The sequence below is a fragment of the Crocuta crocuta genome, unplaced genomic scaffold (genome assembly GCF_008692635.1).
Source record: "Crocuta crocuta isolate KB4526 unplaced genomic scaffold, BGI_CrCroc_1.0 scaffold170, whole genome shotgun sequence".
NCBI lineage: Eukaryota > Metazoa > Chordata > Mammalia > Carnivora > Hyaenidae > Crocuta > Crocuta crocuta.
In genome coordinates this window covers 403,920-425,754 of record NW_027527853.1, presented here as the reverse complement: position 1 = coordinate 425,754, position 21,835 = coordinate 403,920, and the positions used below count along the sequence as shown (strand labels likewise).

The 21,835-nt window shown below is 39.7% G+C and overlaps 1 protein-coding gene across 2 annotated transcripts; it reads right to left on the bottom strand.

Annotated features, from left to right (window-relative positions):
* Positions 1-92: 92 nt before the first annotated feature.
* COX15 (cytochrome c oxidase assembly factor COX15) lies at positions 93-21,803 on the bottom strand. Of its 2 annotated transcripts, none has more exons than XM_077778844.1 (9): positions 21,582-21,803; positions 20,239-20,429; positions 18,206-18,328; positions 17,511-17,697; positions 15,578-15,745; positions 14,012-14,093; positions 12,291-12,445; positions 10,137-10,250; positions 93-176 (listed from the first exon to the last, which is right to left on the bottom strand). In XM_077778844.1, exons 1-9 carry the CDS (start codon positions 21,669-21,671, stop codon positions 144-146), a joined length of 1,143 nt encoding a protein of 380 aa, XP_077634970.1. In that variant the 5' UTR covers positions 21,672-21,803; the 3' UTR covers positions 93-143. The 2 variants fall into 2 exon arrangements, with proteins under 2 accessions (XP_077634970.1, XP_077634964.1); XM_077778838.1 differs by lacking the exon at positions 93-176 and adding an exon at positions 8,426-9,182.
* Positions 21,804-21,835: the final 32 nt, after the last annotated feature.

The window sequence follows — 21,835 nt, the reverse complement described above, 5'->3', positions numbered from 1 at the left end:
ATGAGGATTTCTTTTTCATCAACTCGCACCTTCCCCCACGGGATCTTCTTCATGTTTCATCCTTCCCTGTATGCAGCCTTGAATGTCCTGCCCAAGAATATGCTCCTAGACTTGAAGGGGCTTTCTTTTCTGTCACTTTATTTTTAGCTTTCGATGAGTAGAGGGAATGATCCTGCCTTTAATGAGGAAAAAGTTGGAAATATTAAAACATAAATTTCCATACTGGGAGCAGGAAGGAATTAAATGCCTCATAAAACAGAAAAATAAATCAAGATCCTCCGAGAAATAAACCGAGATGAGTAAGTATGCTGACTCTTAGTTAGTAGGTGAAGAGGTGATGCATCTTAAATTGTTTTCAAATTAGATAAAAATTGATCTACAAAGAATCTTATAGTTCCCTCTGGAAATATTTTTTTACTTTTCATTAGGGTTTATGTCACAGCAATTTCCTTTCATTTTTAAGAATTCTAAATTGCCCTGATCTTTGACTTCTTATCTTTGTGTCACTGCAAGTGAGACCTCGCCTTGTGACTTCTGCTTATAAATAATGTCCAGTGGGCGCCTGGGTGGTTCAGTCGGTTAAGATATCCGACTTCGGGTCAGGTCATGATCTCACGGTTTGTGGGTTCGAGCCCCGCGTCGGCCTCTGTGCTGACTGCCAGCTCAGAGCCTGGAGCCTGTTTCAGATTCTGTATCTCACTCTCTCTCTGGCCCTCCCCTGCGCGCGCGCTCTCTCTCTCTCTCTCTCTCTCAGAAATAAATAAAACATTAAAAAAAAATAATGTCCGAATATGTTTTTTGCTAGCCAGTGCCTACTCAGGCACTCTTTCTTCTTCCCTCATCTTGGTTTCCAAAGACTATCTTTTGCTTTTCTTGTGAGATCTGGTCAATGATCTGGTCAAAAGCTACCTAATTGGCCAATAATAATCACATTCATGTACTCAAAATGAAGCTGAAGCAGAGAGGAGGTGGTGATGAGTCCAGTTTGAAAGCTCTTATCAGTGAAGTTATTCTTTCTCCTGGTTATAACATTTGTTAAGCACTTATTGTGTATCATACACTCTTAAGAATTTATGTATATTATTTAATCATTATGACCACCTTTCAGGTTGATACTACTTTTTGTGTTCTTTTTATAATTGAGAAACTCAGGATTCCCTATGCCTATCATTTTTTCAGTGTAAATGTATTTCTTATTCTTAATTTATTTTAAATACTTTTTTGAGTTTTTGTTTAGTGTATTATATCCTGTTTATTATTTTGATCTTATAGGGTCTAGGCTTGTCCTTGTTACCACAAGTATGACTTCCCAGAGACCCATGGTAGAAATGTAAGGACAAATTTTTACCCTATTGCTCAGAAAAACTAATATTTGCTATTGATATTGGTTCCTGTGCTTCTGTCATTGCTCCCAGTTAAAAATTTTACATGCAGTCTCATTAGCTATAAACAAGCCACTTATTCTCCAAGGGCCAGTTACTTCCTCATATTGCTGTCTCTTAAGAGTCTCCCTTATAGAACCAGTCTACCTTGCCTCTACCCCTCTTTTTGCCTTCGGTTGTTGAAGACTTTTTAAGATCTCTATTTGCATTTCTGTACTTTCAGTAGTTTCCTTGTGAAGATAATTATGGTTTCATTAAATTCACATCCCACTCATTCATTTGAATCTTACCAGCCAGTCTTCTTGATACCAGCAAAATGAACCCAAACTGCTTTAGTACTTTTATCATTAGTGAGACAGGTCACAGATGTCAGAATTAGAGTCCATGCTGCTAGGAGTTGATGCTTTATTAGTCTTTCAATGGCAGAACCCATCACTTTTCTCTGACTTCTTACTACTAGAACATAATGAAAATACGTATAACACCCAATTATATGACATTACATTGACATAAGTTGTAGTTAACTCTAAGCCAAATTTTACCATCTTTGTATCTTAACTCCTTGAACTGATTTTCCTTGGTGTAGGGAATTTAATCACTTTCCAACAACCTTGTGTTTATCCTTTAATGTCGTCCAAAGGATTCTGCCTCCTTCTCCTCAGCCTGACAGCTTTCTTTAACTTCCAGGGCTTTGGGCAGTAATTATTAAAACATGGTTGATGGAGTCTGCCATGCATCTGTTAAGCTAATCTTTTTAGGTATTAACATTTATTATCACATCCATATTTGTGTTGTTGAAGTACAGTTGACATATACTTGTTTCAAGTGTGTAACGTAATGACTTGTTATTTGTATACACTGCAACATGATCACCACAATGAGTCTGGATTCCCCCATCACCATAGAAAGTTACGTGACATGCAGCACAGTGTTACTGACTGTAGTCACCATGCTGAACGTTCCATCCCATGACATGACTTACTGATTTTATGACTGGGGTTTGTACTTCTTGACCCTGTTCTTCCATTTTGCCAATCCCCCGTCTCCCCCGACTCTGGCAACTCCAATCTGTTCTCTGCATTTATATGAGTTTTGTTGTTTTTTTGGTTCCACATATAAGTGAAACCATATGGTGTTTGTCTTTCTCTGGCTTATTTCATTTAACGTAGTATCCACAAGGTCCATCCATGTCACACACAAATGGCAAGATTTCATTCTTTTTTATGGCTCAATAGTATCCTTCTTTATCCATTCATCCATCGATGGACACTTTGGTTGTTTCCCTATCTTGGCTATTGTGCATAATGCTGCAGTGAACATGGGGATGCTGATATCTTTTTGAATTACTGCTTTCATTTTCTTCAAATAAATAGCCAGAAGTGGACTTGTCGAATCACATGGTAGTTCCAGTTTTAGTATTTTAAGGAACCTCTCTACTGCTTTCCACTGTGGCTCTATCAATTTACATTCCTACCAAAAGTACGCAATAGTTTACTTTTCTCCACATCCTCACCAACACTTGTTAGTTCTTATCTTTGTGAGAATAGCCATTCTGATAGGTGTGAGATGATATAGCTCATGGTTTTGATTTCCATTTCTCTGATGATTACTGATGTTGAGCATCTTTCATGTACCTGTTGGCCATCTGCATGTCTTCTTTGAACAAATGTCTTGTTCAGGTCCTCTGCCCATTTTTAAATCAGATTGTGTTTTGTTACTAAGTTGTAGGAATTCTTTTTATAATTTGGATATTAACCCCTTATCCTATTTATGATTTGCAAGTATCTTCTCCCATTTAGTATGTTGCTTTTTTACTTTGTTGATGGTTTCCTTTGCCATATAGAAAGCTTTTTAGTTTGCAACAGTCCCATTTATTTATTTTGGTTTTTATTGCCATTGTCTTTGGAGTTAGATCCAAAAACTTATCACCAGGAGAGATGTCAAGGAGCTCACTGCTTATGTTTTCTTCTAGGAGTCTTATGGTTTGGTCTTGGTCTTATAGCCAAGCCTTTAATCCATTTTAAGTCAATTTTTGTGTGTGGTGTGAGATAGTGGTCCAGTTTCATTCTTTTCCATGTGGCTGTTCAGTTTTCCCAACACCATTTATTGAAGAGACTTTGCCTTTCCCCACTGTGTATTCTTGCCTCCTTTGTTAGAAATTAATTGACCATATAGGTTTATTAAATAAACCATAGGTTTCTTTCTGGGCTCTTGATTCTGTTGCATTGATCTAGTGTCTATTTTTATGCCAATACCATACTGTTTTGATTACTATAGCTTTGTAATATAGTCTGAAATCAGGGAGCATGATGCTTTCACACACATATTTTCATTTTTGAAATAAAATAACTTATACTTCTCACTGGTGTTATATAAATAGATGCTCTCCCCGCCCCTATCTCCATGCTTTTGTTTTGCTTTTTATCAAGAGTGAAAGACAAGTGGGTGGTCTGATTTAGGGGAAAGAACACTGGACTTTACAAACAGCTGACTTGGATTCTAGAGCAGGCTTTATCATTGACCAGCTCTGGTACTCTAGGTAAGTCACTTGCCCTCTCTGGTTCTTTTTTATCTATAAAAAAAAGATGCTCTGACACTAGTTCCAAAGGAAGAACCATTGGCCTAAGAAACTAAAGGCAGGAGAGAATGTAGGAAAATTATAGAGTTTCAGGAACAGGATTTTGGCCTTTGGTTTAAAAGGACAGGATGCCCAAGAGAGCCAGTGGTCATCTCCTACTTTATCACTTATATGAAGGTTGATGGGAATGGAGTTTCCAACAGCAATCATTATTCATAAATTTCAGAAGATGAGATTTTTACAGCTGCGATTTTAGAGGTCTATTTTTTGTTAACCGCTTTGGCTTTATCATTGATAAAATTGAGGCACAGAGCAATAGTAATATGTGCAAAGTCTGAGTGAGTGGTCTCCCAAATCCAGTTTTCTCTATTTTCTGTACTACAGACACACACCTCTGACAGCTGCAATGAAGTTCTCATTGACAGAATCTTCCTGCAAGATTGTGTAGTTCAATAGAATCTATTCTTTATAACTCTTTGCAAGTAACCATGCCCAATCTTTATAATTGCTTCTGATATTCATTTATGATGGCTTTGCTCACATTTAGGAATAAAATATGAAAGAAACACTTTGTTAGAAATAGCACCCAGTTGTTACTACATCTATTCTACCTTCTATTTCTTTTAATACTTTTACATTTTAGATGTTTCTTATAAACAGTTTGCTTAATGTTGTACAATTTCCTTAACCACTGCATCTGAGCAATTCATTTGATGGTTATAGTCAAAATTATTTAAAGTATAAATGCCTGTTAGATCTACCTCATTAATGAACTTGGCTGTATTTCTTGGGCAGTTCTCAGACTCCCTTACAGAAACAAAATGTTTCTTTTTGCTGTCTTTAAACTTTTTTTTACTAACTCAGAACTAGTATCTAATTTCCCTTTGTGCTGTGGTATGTGATGTAACTTCATTTGGGATCAAGAATTAAGGTAGAAGTAGCAACAGGTACTTCAGATTCTCCCAGATTAGTTTCTTAGGTCATGCTTAGTGTGAGCATCCTGCTAGTAGGGCCATATGCTCTGTCAAACTTGAGGATTTCTTTGGTGCTACAAAAAATATTAGTTAAAAGACAAGAACTCTTTTTTTATATACTAATATACTTCCCCTTGTATTACATAAGTGTTTCTCTTTTGCTCTAATTCATTATTTCTAATTTGTCAGTACTGTTATTAAAGGGACAGAGGATGTCATCTGTTGACGATTTTGTTTCTCTGGAAGTCTGAGCACTAAGGAGATCCTTTTATTTGTGAAATTGAGTTATTACTTATAAGGGCTTTTTACTTTTAAAGTGTATTCAATCATGGCCTGCCATTTTTATAAAAACCAAAGTTGAAAAACATTTTTGACTCACAGGATGTTTATAGCCATGCATGTATGACTTCAGGCAAGCCGAGGACACATCTACTTATGAGCCTCTCCTTTTTAAGTAGTACAGCCACTCATAGACCCTCTGGTGGCCTACCACTCTGCTTCTCCAGCATTAAGGTAGCCCTGATGCTTTCTAAGGCCTTCCTGCAGAGGACTTGACAGAGTTTGGCCTGTTAAAACTGCTCATGGTGAAGTCTCTGCGCCTTATTAGCTTCATAATGCTTTCTCTGCAACAAGGATCCTTGACAATTACTTTAATCTCTGGTATTGCTATCATTATGTTGTGTTTGAAATTCTCATTCCACAATTCCCCTTTTTGTTCAAGCCTTGATATATACCTTATCTCTATTATTTCTGCCTTGAACAATGAATTCTGCAGTGTTGAAAGGCATCTTTTTATTATGACCCACAGCTAGACACTCCCTTCCCACTTTAAAAAACTGACTGCTGCCTATATTGCATCACTTTTGAGGGTTGCTAAGATCATGTTTTTTCGAATGCTTCACATTAAATAATTTTGCTCAACAGTTCTTAAAATTCTGTTAAATACTGTTAAATCGGTGTTGAACAAAAAGTGCAATGCAAGCAGGGACATGGGTATGTGTGTTTCATATGCCAATATATAACCCACCATACATTCCAGAACTGGAAGAATTGCTGCAAATCAACTGGTTATCCTAACATCATGGCCGTCACTTTAGACAGTAGCTAATCTTGACCTCCTCTACAATGGGACAGCATTTGTCAGTGTAAGTTAAAAACAAAATTCTGGATTGATAAGAAAGCCAGGTGTTTTCATTTCTCGATGTTTTAAAAACAACTGACAAATTATTGACAGACTTTAAGGGAAATTCATTTAATCTTCTAGGTATATGATGACTTATTTTTAAAGAGGGGTCTGGGACCTCCATCGGTAATTATCCATTTTCCATTCATTCATGCAATATTTGGTATGTGTTTGGTGCTGGGAATAATGCAAACGTAAAAATAATTCAGATAATCTCCATTCCCCAAGAGCTCATAGATAGGCACAATACAGTTATATAGCTAAATGCAACCAGAATGTTTTTCCAAACTTATCTTTAATTAAAAAAAAAAATAAAAACATCTAGAACTTGAACTTATTCATCCATTGCTAACATTGTTGGAGGGAACTTTAGAACACTAGCATACGGCTTTTTGAGCTGGGTTTGGGAATAATGAGATGATGGATGGAACCTGCACCTCTGACCGCAGTTCCCTCTCTTTAAAGAATTCCAAGAGGTGACATCCCATTAACACACTAATAGGATCAGATTAAATGAGATGGGGTTCGGTAAATTCTGAGGGGATGGGAATACACTGGTCAAAACTTTCTAAGGTAACTGGTTTATTAGGGGCTAGGCCATGGGTGTCTAAACTTGTCTGCACATTGGAATGACCTAGGGAGGTGGAAGTATCTCTATTACTGCTTCCAGGGATCATGATTTAAATGGTCTTAGTGGGGGGACTGGGCTTCAGGATTTTCAAAAATTCTAATGTGAAAAAAATTAGAAACTACTTCTAGCAATAGCGTAAGCCCCAGTCATCCAGGATAATTTTTTTTTTTAAAATCAAACTATTACTTCTGTTTTGCTAAGAACCACTTGAGGATGGTAACTGTGAAGTCACAATGACTCACAGAATATTGGAGTTGAAAAGGAATGGAGATTGTAAATGGGCAAACCTTAGTACATTTATGGCTCCCACATGTTTTCAGCCTGCATCATGTTCTTAAAAAAAATCCTGAAATTAGTTGCCAACCCTTGAGAGCTTTCACATAAAAATCTAAATGTTTTGTGTCTTTAAAAAAATCAGATCTGACAACTCTGGACCTATAGAGCAGAACATACCAGAGCTCAGCAGTGGTTTAGTTGCATAGCTGGGGCACCTGCTTTCCACTTTGCCCGTCTTCACCAGCCAGACCCTGGTGGGCTTTTGTTTTGATCAGACTCTTCCCTTCTACAACACTAAAAACTAGCTTTCTGTACCTTCTACCCATTGCTCCCAGGTCTTCTGTGTCCACATGTTCTCCTACAGTTAAATGCCCCTATTTCCTTCAAGTATTCACTGTGTGGTATTTGTTCTGGACTCCTCACCATCCTGGTCCCTTCCCCTGGAGACATACTTAGTGGTCAATGTCCTCCTTAAATGTGGTACCAATAGTGAAACACAGCACGTGCACTGAGTGCAGCTGTGACACTTCCACTGATGAAATCTGAAACATCATTAATTTTTGTGTCATCACACTTTTGGTGCAAGTTGAGCCCATGGCCAACTGAAATCCCTGTCTTCTTCATTTGGATGCCAGATTTCTCTACCCCAAACTTATACAACCTATTTCATTTAAAGGAGGATGTTACATTTATAATCCACTTAATTTTATCTTGATGGTGCCACTCTGGAACTGTTTTGAATTATGACTGGGTTGTTCCATCCTCAAATCTGTTCTGATGCCTTCATCCAAATCACCAATTTAAAAAATAAAACTAAATAAGACAGCCTTGTGAGAGGTCAAGAGAGACCAGAATTATAATTCGTTAATCAAAAATTTATTTACGTATCCATGTACTACATATACCATCAAGGCCATATTTCTCTTATCCATGAGACTGTTAGGAAACTCTTTCAGGAACTGATTCATACTACCTATTCCAGGTGACCTAGCAATGTCATAGTGCTATCAAAAGAAGAACTAGGTAGTGCTTGATGAATCCAAGTGTGTTACTGGTGATTATCTCCTTTTCTAAGTACTTCTAAGCCATTTTGCTACATATAGACTTGTCAAAATCTACCCTTTCCCCATTTTGAAAATCAGGATACTAGAAGACACCTATTTCTTGCTGAAGGCTGTCTGGCTACCTAAGGTGTGCCAGTCCTTCCCTTTGAATTTTCACCTGACAGAAGTGAAATTGAGATCATAAAGAATTTCTACTAAAGCATAATTCATGACTCAGGGGGTCAAGGAGACAAGAGTTCATGTAGGTAGAATCAAGAGCTTGCTAACATTAAGAAACCTAGACAGCCTACTGAGAAGCAACAAAGGCAGACATTAAATATGGTTTTCAACAAAAAACTAAATTTATAAAGATTTTTTTTTAATGTTTATTTTTGAGAGAGAGACAGAGTATAAGCACAGGAGGGGCAAAAAAGAGAGGGAGACAGAATCTGAAGCAGACTCCAAGCTGTCAGCACAGAGCCCGACATGGGGCTTGAACCCATGAATCTCGAGATCATGACCTGAGCCAAAGTTGAATGCTTAACCAACTCAGCCACTAAATTTATAAAGATTTTAAAAATGAATCTTTAAATATACTTAATGACACTCTTAATCCAGTGACTTTGTTAAAAACAGGCAAATAATTTTATTTTTTTAATATTTAATTATTTTTGAGAGAGAGTGCATGTGCACATGAGCAGGGAAGGGGCAGAGAAGGAGAGGGACACAAAGGATCCAAAGTGGGCTCTGCACTGACCATGCAGGGCTCGAACCCACAAACCGTGAGATCATGACTCAAGCTGAAGTTGGAGCTTTACTAAGTCACCCAGGCACCCAAAAACAGGCAAAGAATTTTAAATATTCTGACCAGTTTGTAAACTACTTGGTATGCCAAAGACATCCTTTTAGAAAACTCCCAAGTTCTTGTGCTTTCTGATGAGCTCTCAAAAGCACTTTCAGTGCTAGGAAGCTGATCCTCAGAATTATTTTGGGACTCTTCGGAGTTCATTCATGAGCCAAAGGGCAACACTGAGCAGAGCCAGGGAGCCCGACTGGTGAGTGGCAGCCAAAGGAGTTGGAACATACATCAGCAGGGTGCTAATCCCCAAGCCCACCTGTTACACAGGAAAGAATACAGTAAGAAAAGCAGGAACCACAAACTCAAATGACTGGGCATAGACAACCAGACACATAAATCTCCACATTCTCCCATCACAACACTAAAAATATATATTTAAAAATTTTCACAAGTAAATATACTAACAACATAGGAAATTCAAACAAAATAAAATAAATCTAATATTCTCCCTACGTATCCTTCACCCTAGCCCAGTTCCCCTCCCCAAAGGTAGTTTATAAGTTTCTATACACTGAATACTTTTGCATATATGTTTATAGAGAAACATACTTCTGTGCTTTTGAAAATGGGATTATTCTGCTACTTGCTTTTCTTTCAGTTAACAATATGTATCTTGAGATATTATTTTAAATTGCTATACAGTATTCCAAAGTATGGGTGTACCATGCTTGTATATTTAGGTTGTTTCCAGCTTTTTAAACTATCATAGCAATTTTAGCATGAATTTCCTTGTACACAGCTCTTTGTGCATTTGAATATTTCTAGGGCAGGAACTAAGAAGTCAGTTTTCTGGACCAAAGGATTATACATTTAACATTTCAAAAGATAATGTCAAACTACCTTCTGAAAAAACCTATACCAACTCATGCTCTCACCAAGAATAGATGAAGGTATCCATTTTCCTATGCCCATGCCAATACCTAATAATCTTTAAAAAAAAATTTTCCCCACTCTAACAAGCACAAGATGGCATGCATTATTTTAATCTGATCCTCTCGGATCATGAATGAGGCTAAATAGCTTTTCATATTTATTGGCCATGCATCATTCCTCTTATGAGAACTATGTATATTGATATCCTCATTTTATTTTCTGGTTAATTAATCTTTTAGTCTATTATAAATATTGAAATCGTTTCTCCTAGCCTGTCACCTTTCTTTTTTAACTTAGTTTTGGAGATTCCCTCAGACCAAAATGAAGTGGGTTATACCTGTGTATATGCCAAAGCTAGTAGAGTCACTGCTGCCATCCTGGTCCTTCGAGGAAGGGGAATTCTCCGGGAGAGGAAGTAGAGCACTGTCACAGCTGTAACTGAAGCGATTCCCTGCAGGAACGAAGGCATCTCATCAAGTGCCAGGAAGAAATGTCCCGCCCTCCTGATTTCTACTCATCTTACATGTATCTCCTCTAGAACCAGTGAGTAACCACTAAGCACTTCCTTGTACCAGGCAGAGAACCACCTGTGGCTCTATCTGTGATTACTCCTCAGTCTCCTCCATGTTCTGCTTGCCACTTAAATGTTCATGTTCCCAAGGCACCTATCACTCTAGACACTGTCACTCTCTTCTCAGTGATCGTATCCAACTTCCAAAGTGGGTGCCTCCCCCAGGGATAGTTCTCACTTTTTAAGTCATTCTTTGCATCCTTATGCCTAACTTTATCTCTTCTCTAATCCTGGTTTTGTTTTTTTGTTTTTTATGTTTATTTTTAAGACAGACAGTGTGAGGAGAGGACGGTCAGACAGGGAGGGAGACACAGAATCCAATGCAGGTTCTAGGCTCCAAGCTGTCAGCACAGAGCCCGATGCAGGGCTCAAACCCAGGAACTGTGAGATCATGACCTGAACCAAAGTCAGACACTCAACCAACAGAGCCACCTAGGCGCCCCACTAATCTGTATTTTTAAAGCAGGTCTGACCCCAGCACATGAGAGTTATTATTCTTCTGGGCTGCAAGTAAAGGAGGTAGTGGTGCTGACAGCTAGTGCTAAAAACAAGTGTAAATTTCATTTTCATTCCTGCCCCACTTCAGTAAAGGACTGGCAATAGGGTCTCCTTTCCCACTCCATGAAGTCAAGGAGAAATGTCTGTCTATCATTTTTTACATCTATTTCACTTTTCCTTTTCAAAGCTGTCCAGGATGACAATTTCAACTAGACTCTACTTGTTATAAAATGTTGACAGAGATACTCTGGTTTCTCTTCAGATCGTATAAATCTTTCACCTTTTACTAAAATGTTGACAGAGAGGCCTGAGCCCACACAAGGTAACTGGCCCGAGTGCCAGTGCTGCCTTTGGGGCTCTGAGTCCTCTGGACCTCTCTCTTTGGGTGTGCTCCAGTCATCTCACACCCAACACACCTCAATCTGATGATCCTCCATCTCCAGCCCAACACTCATTCCAATAGCCCCATTTCTGGGTGTGTTTTAAGCATGCCACAGAACAAACTTGGGGATCTTCTTACCTTCATTACTATAGCCAGTCTTCTCCTTAGAGCCTGTCTGTGATCCACTGTTCTCTTCAAGCCCTGCTCTCCCACGCAGCCTAGAGCCCCCCCACTCTCACCTACAAGACGGCAACGGCACCTCTGCTTCCTGCTGGCCTCCTTGCTTCTAGTCTTTTCCTGCTCCAACGTATCATGCCCAGCTACCAAGCCAATCTTAACATGACTCACAGCAGGCCTTTAATAAATATCGGCTTAAATAAGATGACAAATATTTTAGCTCCCTAAAGTTTTGGTTTGGCTCTGATAATTCTATGTTCAGCAACCTCTGTCTTTGCCCTCTCTTCTCTATTCAGCCTCATTTCCACTAAAATGACTCTCTTATGTGTGTGCAGGATTGAGGTAAGTTATCCCCTACCAGATGGTAAAAGGCATATTTGAACTTTAAGAAGGTGGCAGTATCCCAAAACCCAGAATTTGACTGGAAGGGGTGTGGGTATTTAGGACAAAAAAGTCACATCAGGGAATGGTGCTAAATTTCTTCTAAAAAGAAGAGGAAATGGGGTGCCTGGGTGGCTCAGTCACTTAAGTGTCTAACTTCAGCACAGGTCATGAACTTGCAGATTGTGAGTTCGAGCCCTGTGTCGGGCTCTGTGCTAAAGGTCAAAGCCTGGAGCCTGCTTCGGATTCTGTGTCTTCCTCTCTCTCCCTGCCCCTCCCCTGCTCATGCCCTGTCTCTCTTTCTCTCTCAAAAATAAACATTAAAAATTTTTTTGACAAATAGGAAAAAAAAAAAGGAAAGGAAATCTAGTGTCCACTGTGTTCTACCCTCTCTCAGTGCTGCCATCAGCACGCCTCAGACACCCCAAAGCCTGTGAGAGGCTCCCTGTGCTCAGGAGCCAGTAACCAGCAGCCAGACTTACCAAAATCCGGTGATCAAACTGCACCATGGTGGGATTCTCAAAAATATTCCTCAGGATGGGGGAGAAGGTAAAGAGATCCTCTGGGATCCAAGATTCTCCCATCTTCGGGAAGGAATTGTACACAAGCCCAGCATCCAGCCCTGCTACAAAGGCCCCTATATTCCAACATAAATAGTATTTATTAAAACGAAATATAGAAAAGATCAAGTAGTAGTTTTGACATAGGAAAAGTTTTATTATCCCAGAGACAGATAAAAAGGAATAATCAGAGAATAAAAAGATCTACAGAAGGGTTCCTAAACATCATATACAACATACATCATAATCCTCATGGGAATTTTTTAAAAAATCATACAACTGCATCCTCACCTGCTCCCACCCCAAGATTCTGGCATGCCTTCCCTAAAGGAGAGAATTGGAAGCTCTGGAAAAAGGCATATTGGATGGAAACATCCCCTGAGTGATTTTGATGCTCTCCTCATCCCACTATGAACCAGATCTATTCTGGATATGCTTTTCCCCCAGATACCTGCATAATATACTCCTTCATCTCCTCAGGTCTCCACTCAGTGTCACCTTATCAAAGAGATCTCCCCAATGGTCCCATACAAGACAGCACTTCCCCAATCTCACCTTTATCTCTTTATCCTGCTTTATTTTTTCCTTCACAGCACTGAACACCATCTGCCATATATTTTCACTGTTTATTACCTGTCTTCCCCAAGGGCTCAAAAAAATGTTTGTTGAGAGGACACAGAAGTGAAAAAAAATGTATAAACAAAATCCTGGATAAACACTTAAAATATCCATGAATTAATGGATGATTGATCCATTATATATGATCAAAGATGACTTTGTTTTCATAAATAGCATTTATAAAGTCAAAATTCATGTTCTTCCACCAAAAAGAGGAGGGAGCACGAATCACTGGTTTTATGGTTTTATTTAGAGCAGTGCTACTCAATAGCACTTTCTGTGATGATGGAAATGTTCCGTATCTGCCATCCAAAACAATAGCTGCTAGACACATATGGCTACTGAGCACCTGAAATGTGGCGGCTCATGTGACTGAGGAGCTAAATTTCAGATTTTATTTAATTTTGTTAAGTTTAAATAGTCATATGAGGCTAGTGATTAATGTATTGGACAGTGCAGTTCTAGAGTGAGAGAGGTTGGGTAGAGGTGTGATTTAAAGAATGAAAAAGACCTATATCAATCTCTTTGCCTCACTGAACGCCTCATCTTAGACCACCCTTGAGGGCAGGACTTCTCTCTGATCCACCTTGATATAAAGTAAGAACACAAACAATAATGATTACAGAATAATAAGAGCTAACACTTATTTAGCCTTTGCTACATGCCAGGTACTGTTCTAAGCCCTACACATGTATTATTTATACTATACCATCATCCTCATTTTACAAATGAAGTCACTAAGGCCCAGAGAGGTTATACAGCTGACCCAAGGTCACAGAGTTCATAAGTGGTAAAGCCAGGATTCGAACCTAGGCTGTCTGGATCCAGATAAATGCTCAATATTTGTGTTGAACTGACTGGAAAACAGGGGTTTTCGAAGGGAGAAAGGAACAGAAAACAGGGTAAAGATGGTGGGTACGAGAGAGGCTGGTGTGAAAGGGAAATAGGAAGATACAAGAGGAAAGGACAAACTCCCCCCTGAAAGGGGAACAAAACGAGAGCACGATGGATGAGAAGAGTCCTACCTGAGAGAGCTGTAAGGAACACGAGGCCTGCTGTTCCATGAGCACATCGCCTCAACCACAGAAGCTGATGAGTTTCAGGCAACTAAAGAAGAAAAGCATTCAGATATTACTGCAAAACCTATGGGAAGCAGCAAGGATCTCCAAGGCCAAAGCCAAGTGACAGTCTGAGGCCTCATCTTCTCTGACCCTCTAAATAGGCTGAGCACTCCCAGCAGATATTCTGTTCAAACATGCATCATATTTTATATTTGTACATTTTCTATGTCTTCCCTGCTATCCTGTAAATTTTGTGAAGGCAGGAACTGTCTTGCTTAGTGAAATAATCCTAGCCCAGTGCTCAGTGTGTAAGTACTCAATCCATATCTGTTCAGTGATGATTTGCATTGTTCAAGGAAAAATGCTTCACCATGTTTGAAATGATGTGGCTTAAGATACAGCACTAGATTTTCATGCTGTTTATGATAGTTAGCGTTTAGCAAATATAGTCAGAATCAATACTGTATAAAGTGGCTAAAGTAGAGATTCTTCCATTTAGTGTTTTGGTAATATCAAATTTTGATTTTATTTTTACTGTAGCCAACTTCTGATACTAATCAGTGAATCAACAAATACTTATTAAGAACTTTATAAACAGGTTACCATAAAGATACAAAAGTGTTAAGTCAGAGTGCTATCCTCATATGGTCTATAATCTAGTATATGAAGAGTGAGGTATCGTTAGAAAGATATTGTAGGAAAATCTATCAGTACTGTCCAATGGAACTTTCTGTAACGATGGAAATGCTCTATTATCTAAGCATGCGGATTGTCTACTGCACTGATGTTTTGACCCCATCTGGCTTCCCTTTGGGGATGACTGCCAAGTCCACAACTCCTCTCCTTATTGGGATTGAGGCTACTGGTTCCAAGTATTGGATAATTCTACCTAACAGTCCTACTGTCCTCTCAAACTTCATTACATGGACAGGTTATCCAGGTCAATCATGACTTTAATACCTAAAATAATATTCATTTTTAGAAAAACTAGTATTTTCTTTTAATCAGCATGCAGAGAAAATATTTGAGGCAAGATCACAAGATCACTCCATTGTCAAATTTGATAAATGATAGGTCCCCAACGAAAGAATAAACAATCCCCCTGGGTCCTGTATACCATCAAAGGTCCAGAAACAACTCCCATTCTGGCCTTCTTCCATCCCTCTGGGAGTCACAAGTAAAGCTCTTGTTGCAACTCCTTTCCACCTTTTCTAAAATTCATGTTTTCACTTTTTCCAACAGGCAATGCTAACAGAATATTTGGCTCCTGTACTAATTCTCCTTTGAATGAGTTGCTCCAGCCCAAAAGAGTAATGGCACATTTTCCTTTGCAGTTCCAAAGCTTTCTAGAGTCTCAAAGTTCAATGCTTCTGTCCTCTTTGGTTAGATCTAATTTCTGGTAAATCGATAGATGTTACTAAGGGAATGCATGCATTTTGATTTACAACTTCCCATTAGAAGCCGAATTTCTGTTCCTGTGACCCTGGCAGCATCTGTGTAGATGTATTAACAGCGCAGACCGACTTTTACCTTGTGCTGAGGGAGCAGCAGTGAGAGTGAAGTCCATAAGCTGGCACAATAAAGAACAAGGGCTGATCCCAGGTGGGCAGCGAGGCGATACTGACTGACCCGAGGGATGTCATAGGAGTCTGGTTTTTCTTCTAATCCACTTTTCACCATATACCATCCCAACAGACCCTAAAACCAAAAACAGAAGAGACAAATAAAATACGGTTGGATCTGTCCATTCAACTTTACTATCTGAGAAAGCGAGTTATCAATTATCAGTACTCGCCACCTGACCTCTTCTTCCCATATCCCCAGTACCCCAGGATTTGTAGCCTGTCCACATTTTCACATATAGCACCACAAATACTTAACAACTGTTTAGATGAACAGTTTATTCAAGTATAAGCCAAATAGAGAAAAGTACACAGAAGTGTCATCCATAGGGAAAACCTTAAAAAAACTTAATATAATTTAACATTATTTAAACCAGTGAAATATAAGAATAAACAGAGTTTTTTCTATAAAAACTAGATCATATGCTTTAGCAAAGCTTTGATAAAGGTAACTGCTTAAAAACAATTATTGTCATGTTAGTAGGAATAGACAATTATAAAAGTTTTGGGTGGAGGGGAATCATAAAAATTTGTATGGCTTTGCCAGCAGATTGCTTTGCAAATGTCTAAGTTCCCACTCTTCTTTAAGGAAAATGAAATAACAGTTTATGGGGACTGCAAGAGATCTGAAGTAAAACTCCAATCACAGGACTCAAAGAAAAGGTCTTAGCTCTTCATTAAAAAAAAGTAATGAAAGTACAAGCTTAAGCTTAAAAGTGCAAGGTATGTATTATTTTGATTCCCTGCTTTAACTTTTTCAATTAACCAAATAACTGTCAGTTTCATTGCTACAGATAAGATCTAGCCCTTTCCCCCCGACCCTCCCAAGTCAATGAAGCATGTCAAGAGGTGGGATTCTCCCACCTCTTCAACACAGATCTCCTCAGGAAATCTTCTGGGGCAAGTCTTTATCCTTAGTGATGACCCTGGATGTTCTAATTATCTTGATTCCATCTGCATAGGACATTGGAAGACAAAGGAGTATACAGTGTGATTTGCCAGCCCCACTTTCTTCTTCCCATAACCCTATCTGCCATCTTCAAATTTCTGCCTCCCGGGAGTCTATTTTTAGTGTTTTGTTTTTTCATTCTAATATAAACTTCCGTTTTGTTTCACCAGCCCTTCCCTAGTTCTTATTAGACTTTTACTAATGTCTCTTTACCTGTTTCTATTGCCTGTTTTGTCTCTTCCATCTCCCTCTTTAATTCCTTCTAATTGGTTCACATTCTTACTACTTTGGAAATAAATTAACCAATTAGCTTCTTCCTGATCAAATCCTGATGTTTCTTTGATGCTCTAAGACTCTCTCTGAGGGCCTAGAATCATGACCCAAATACTCATAAGTACCTTCTCTCATACTTCTTTTCTTGTCTCTCAGTCTCACCAAACCCTTAACTGTGGGAGTCTTCAAATTTGCTGTTTTAGCCATTCTAGCACAGACAAGCATATAGCAGACAAGTCAGAAAAGGGGAGGAGAAAAGAATCCAGGAAAAGAACCATGACTGGAAGGAAACCCTTGTGACACAAAAATATATTTACTGAATGCTTATTAGTTCCAGGAACTAAACTAAGGACTATATATGCATGATCTATCTCATTTAATAGTCACACAACCTAACCAGTAGGCACTATTATTATCCCCATTTACAGCTAAGGAAAGCATAGCCTACAGAAGGCAGACAACTTGCCCTACTAAGTGGCAGAGCTGGGCCAGGCCTGGAACACTGAAATTCATCCACTTACCCACTCTGTAATACAGACTCAGATTCCTTCCTTAAAAACAAAGCAACTAGGGTGCTCCTGAAAGCATCTCTGGTTTCCCAAACTCGAATACATCTCACCTGGAAGCAGACTAACCCACACAGGGCAAGAACACGTCCTTTCATGCCCCGGCTGAGCCAGCCCTTTCTCCAAAAGTAGGCAGCAGGCAGGATGTATGCAAGGCCCACAAGGCGTCCCCACATTCGGTGCGAGTACTCCATGTACCAGATGAACTTGAATTCAGCCAATGTCATTTCGTGATTCAAGCTGGGTGAAAGGGAAGTCGAAAAAGAAGAAAGAGGAAACATCCATCTGACTATTATTTACTGAGAGAATACAGGAGCATTCTCAGTTTTCAAGCTTGAAATGAAAGGTCTGCCTTCTTCAAGATCACTCCGCAGCTGGAGGTTGAGAGTAGAAAGCTCACTAAACATTACTGGAGCAAATATCAATAATGGAATCTAGGGGCGCCTGGGTGGCTCAGTCGGTTAAGCATCTGACTTCGGCTCAGGCCATGATCTCACGGTTTGTGAGTTTGAGCCTCGCATCAGGCTCCGTGCTGACCACTCAGAGCCTGAAGCCTGTTTTGGATTCTGAGTCTCCTTCTCTCTCTGCCCCTCCCCCACTTGTGCTTTGTCTCTCTCTGTCTCTCAAAAATAAATGTAAAAAAAGTTTTTTTAAATAATAATGGAATCTAACTATTCTGAAATGCTGAAATAAACAAAAGATTGAGAGGGCCTAGTGGGACGTTTACCTGATTTTCTATAATACTTACATTTTAAATTCTGGAAATTGCTGATATTTTTGGAATTCTGCTTCCCATTCCTCTTGGCTTGTAGGTGGCTTCATCTCCTTTATTAAATGCCAGTCTACCATTGAAAGGCCAGACTCTGTCAACCTTAAGGTAGGAAAGAAATGGTGTGTGTGCACACGTGTGTAGGCCCCATGCAATGCTGGATTTCTCATAAACAGTTTACAGAAACGGGGATCTGAACTTAACCCCTCTTACAGTAAACACATCATTTCACTGTATCCTTTTTTGACACCTTGCTTTCTTCTTACTGCTTAAAATTTCACCAGAAACAGCCACCATCAGGTACACATTTCTTTACTTCTTGTTTTCTCAACCTTTTCATTCAACTCTCTTTACCTCATTCTTTCACTAGTATTCCTTAACAGGTAAAGTCACCCCTTACACCTAAGAAATGTGCCCTACATGGATAAGTGACATTATTTACACAGGGACAAGAGATTTGTTAGGTATAAAACAGTTTAGATTCTTGAGTGAATTTTTTTTTTTAAATGTTTTATTTATTTCTAGGAGAGAGAGAGAGAGACAGGGTGAGCAGGGGAGGGTCAGAGAGAGAGGGAGTCACAGACTGAAACAGGCTCCAGGCTCTGAGCTGGCAGTCAGCACAGAGCCCGATGCGGGGCTCGAACCCACGAACCGCGAGATCATGACCTAAGTGAAAGTCGGACACTTAACCGGCTAAGCCACCCAGGCGCCCCAAGATTCTTGAGTGAATTTAAAACTAATACAATTCAAATGTGTTGCAGCTTCCCATAACAGCTATAAAACATAGGATATTTTGAAATAAGGACACAGGGAATATGGAGGAAATCTGAGCAACACATACTGTATTAACACCAGAAGGTATTTTCACCAAAAGGAGTAAGGATTCCTAAAGTAAAAGGCTGATTTTAGGTCAGAGGCAAGAAATGTATAAGATGAACCTAGAACATCATATCCAGAAAGCAAAGAATCAAAGGTTACTAGAATCATGTCAAAAAGACAAAAACAGAAACAAAACCCTGGAGCCAATTTGAAGAGGCTCCCATTGACTAAAGATGGAACAATCTGAGCGAATCATCAGTGCAATGGATTGAAACATCAACACGTTTAAACCTATGAGCTCATAATACTTAAAATCCAAAAACTTTGTTGATCACCTTTGGAGGACGCTTGGGAACCAACTTAATATTTTTAAAATTGGTAAATAAAGGGAATTTACTTATCCTGCCTTTCCTATACAAACTGTACAAACTGTACCTCAGGATAACCAAACTGTTGATGAGAGAAAGTTTCTCTTTAGAGTTAGCTACTAAAATATTAACATTTTGCAATTGCAATGAAATCATGGATCTAGGCAATGATCATCAATGGCCATTGGCATCTCTAATAGACACCAGATATTTATGAATGTTGTAATCACCTATGAAGGATTTTGTCCCCTGTTCCCAACCTGAATCTGATCAAGCAACAACCCGTTTACAGGAAATACTGGGGATAAGGGAACATGTTAAACAGCACCACAAGTATGCAATCAGTAAAATCCAGACTGTGAGAAACTCCATAGGACAAAACATTTGGATTTCTTTAATACCAAAAAAACTACAAAGAATGGGGGAGGAAGAGAGAAGGATCTAAATCTAGAAAATCACTTTATACATTTAAAGAGACCGAAGAGGCATATGAACCAATTGTGATACATGGAACTTATGTGGATTTAATTCAAACAAACTATACAAAAATTTTTGAGACAAATTTGAAAACTGTTTGTAGAGGGAAAATACACACAAAAAAACCACACACAGCAAACAGTTAAGACCTAAACCAGTCTTTATGAAGGGCTCCTAATAATAAAACTAAACTGTTCTATAGCAGGGCAAGCCATTAGACATGTCCCTCTGCATATATAAAATGAGGGAGCTGGACTAGATGATTCCTAAGGACCCTTCCCCCTTAGTCATCCCATGTTTCTACTAATGACCCAAATAGTTGACTCTCGCTATGAGAAAATTACTCACCTAGTCACTCCACCAAGAATGACCGCTCCAGCCACTGTTCCGCTGCAGACCAGGAGCCATCGGCCCACCACCCGCTCAGCAGCTTTTGAGGGAAGGGACACTGTACCCTTTCCAGACTGCACAGCTACTTCAGAGATGGTGCTGTATTGCCCTGGCCTTAGGGGGCGCCCGATCCCACAGCTGCAACCACACTAAAGATCAAGACAGACAAATTACAACTGGAGACAGAGGAAAAGGCCTCAGTCCACTGCTCTCATACCCAATCGCACTGTCTAGAGCAGCGTACCCTGTACAGCCACATCTCCACTGCTTCTGCCCTAGTAAATCATCAGCTCCCATCCAGATCACTGCATCCACACTCCCCTTCCCCTTCCGCTCCCCCAACTGGTTTTCCTGCCTCTAGTCTTGCCTCACTCCAATCCATCCCCATACCACATGAACCTTCTAGTCTCTGCATGCTTCCCCCAGACTTAACTCCACACCTAGATACGGATTCTTTGCTTTCTCCTGTGGGAATTTAAACATGACTTCTCTCTGACTGGGACGCTCTTTGTCCTCTGGTAACACCTACAATAGATGTTAGTTGAGTTGTCACCTCTTCTAGGAAGTGTTCCTAGACTCTCTTGGGTCTGCAACAGTTCATTCCAACACTAAGCTAGGAGTGTGGGACAGCACTGTTTGGGGTCAGGTGCTTTTCCTCCTGCCACTTTCATTTCTAACACATTCCCTTACATAACAAGATCGTAATAAAGATTTGACAAGTAAATTACAAACGAATTAACTGTGCCTTCCTCCAGGGCAGGAGCCTTTTGGTATTTATCTTTCCTAACACATAATAATCACTCAATAATTATTTGTTGAGCAACTACACACCCTCTTCTGACTCTGTCCCTGATTCCAAAGACTCGCGTTCTGTTTCTTAACTTTAGACAAATTAAGCCTCAATTTCCTTCTCTCTAGAATGGGGTTATTATTCCATACCTGACTACCTGGGGGCTTTTAGCAAACCTCAAATATATAGGTAAAAATTACTGAGCGTTTACTATGGCTAAGCACTTGCTGTATATTAAATTATTTAATCCTCCCCAGAAACTTATGAAGTAGGTATTGCTATTCCCATTTTACAGATGAAGAATTTAAGGAACAGAAAGGTTACCTAACTTGGCCAATATCACAGAGGCAGTAAGGGGCAGGTCCAGATCTTAACTCAGGCACTTTGGGCACGAAGAAATGCGTTGTGAATTCTAAGAACTACGTCAATGTGATGTGGAGTTATCTATTATTTTTCTCCTGCTCTTTCGCCCCATGTCTGATTCCACAACTGAGTCGGCTGAAGTCGGTACCTGCGTTCTAGGCGCCGCCCTAGGACTCAAGAGCCGGAGGCACGGACTCCCCATCAAGGCCTTCAGGCGCGGAAAGAGTAATCGCTGCATACTGAAGACCGTGCAAGGAAGCCACCTCCACAGCCCAGCACTCTGTGGTCCCCTTTCACCACCACCTAATGGAGAAACACTTCCGGGTCATGCGGAGCAAGCCCCTCCCTCTCAGAAGGCACGGGCGAGCAGTGACTGCGACTGCGCTAGATACTCGTCTTTCG

What these genes read in the sequence shown, in the direction of transcription:
- COX15 (XM_077778838.1), bottom strand. Translation starts at nt 21,671, where the DNA reads ATGCAGCGATTACTCTTTCCGCGCCTGAAGGCCTTGATGGGGAGTCCG. An exon ending in GTGGGTTAGTCTGCTTCCAG is followed by an intron (nt 15,746 to 17,510) that starts GTGAGATGTATT and finishes TTTTGGTTTTAG; the next exon opens with GGTCTGTTGGGATGGTATAT. An exon ending in TAGCTTTGGCATATACACAG is followed by an intron (nt 9,183 to 10,136) that starts GTATAACCCACT and finishes CCTGTGTAACAG; the next exon opens with GTGGGCTTGGGGATTAGCAC.